The sequence below is a fragment of the Helobdella robusta genome (assembly GCF_000326865.2).
Source record: "Helobdella robusta unplaced genomic scaffold HELROscaffold_32, whole genome shotgun sequence".
NCBI lineage: Eukaryota > Metazoa > Annelida > Clitellata > Rhynchobdellida > Glossiphoniidae > Helobdella > Helobdella robusta.
Genome location: NW_008704589.1, coordinates 811,257 through 812,113, shown reverse-complemented (window position 1 = coordinate 812,113; position 857 = coordinate 811,257). Strand labels below are relative to the sequence as shown.

At 45.9% G+C, this 857-nt stretch overlaps 1 protein-coding gene across 1 annotated transcript in view; it reads left to right on the top strand.

Moving 5' to 3' along the window:
• Positions 1 to 307: 307 nt before the first annotated feature.
• The window catches only part of HELRODRAFT_175095 (hypothetical protein), a gene marked incomplete at both ends in the record, with an annotated part of 4,046 nt that continues 3,496 nt past the window's right edge, over positions 308 to 857 (top strand). Inside the window, one exon of the mRNA XM_009022532.1 lies at positions 308 to 495. Coding sequence (XP_009020780.1) covers positions 308 to 495 — 188 coding nt within the window. The remainder of the gene's footprint in view (positions 496 to 857) is intronic.

Sequence of the window (857 nt, the reverse complement as noted above, 5' to 3'; positions counted from 1 at the left end):
AATATGAATAATAATATAAATAATAATATAAATAATTATTATGATTACAAAATAAATAAAACTAATGATCACCAAAAATATTTCTCCCAATACAGCAAGTTCGAAGTTCAACTCCTTCCAACACCACCACAACAGAAAAGTATCTTTACTGTCATCTTCTTCTTCCTCCTCCTCCTCATTATCATCATTATCGTTGCCGCTAACATCATTATCATCGTCGTCGTCGTCACCATCATCGTTTCCATCGTCACCGGCGATAATAACCGGCGAGTTTTGCGAGAGAGAAACATTTGACGTTTCCTGCCCAATGACGTCAAGATCCGGAACAGCACATCCTTACACGCGAGGACAGGAAGTGGGAGGTTCCAGCCCGACGCAAGTCATCCTAATAAGGAGTGCCGTGTACGGACGCATGCGGTTCGGCAGGTGCGTCAAGAGTCTGGAGTACGGAGCCCTCGGGTGCAATGCTGACGTCATCAACATCGTGGACGCTAAGTGGGTGATGATGATGGCGATGATGAGATGATGATGGTGGTGGTGGTGATGATTGTGATTGAGATGGTGGTGGTGATGATTGGGGTTGAGATGATGGTGGTGGTGATGATTGAGGTGATGGTGGTGGTGGTGATGATTGGGGTTGAGATGATGGTGGTGGTGATGATTGGGGTTGAGATGATGATGGTGGTGATGATTGTGATTGAGATGGTGGTGGTGATGATTGGGGTTGAGATGATGGTGGTGGTGATGATTGTGATTGAGATGGTGGTGGTGATGATTGGGGTTGAGATGATGGTGGTGGTGATGATTGAGGTGATGATGGTGGTGGTGATGATTGGGGTGATGATGGTGGTGGTGAT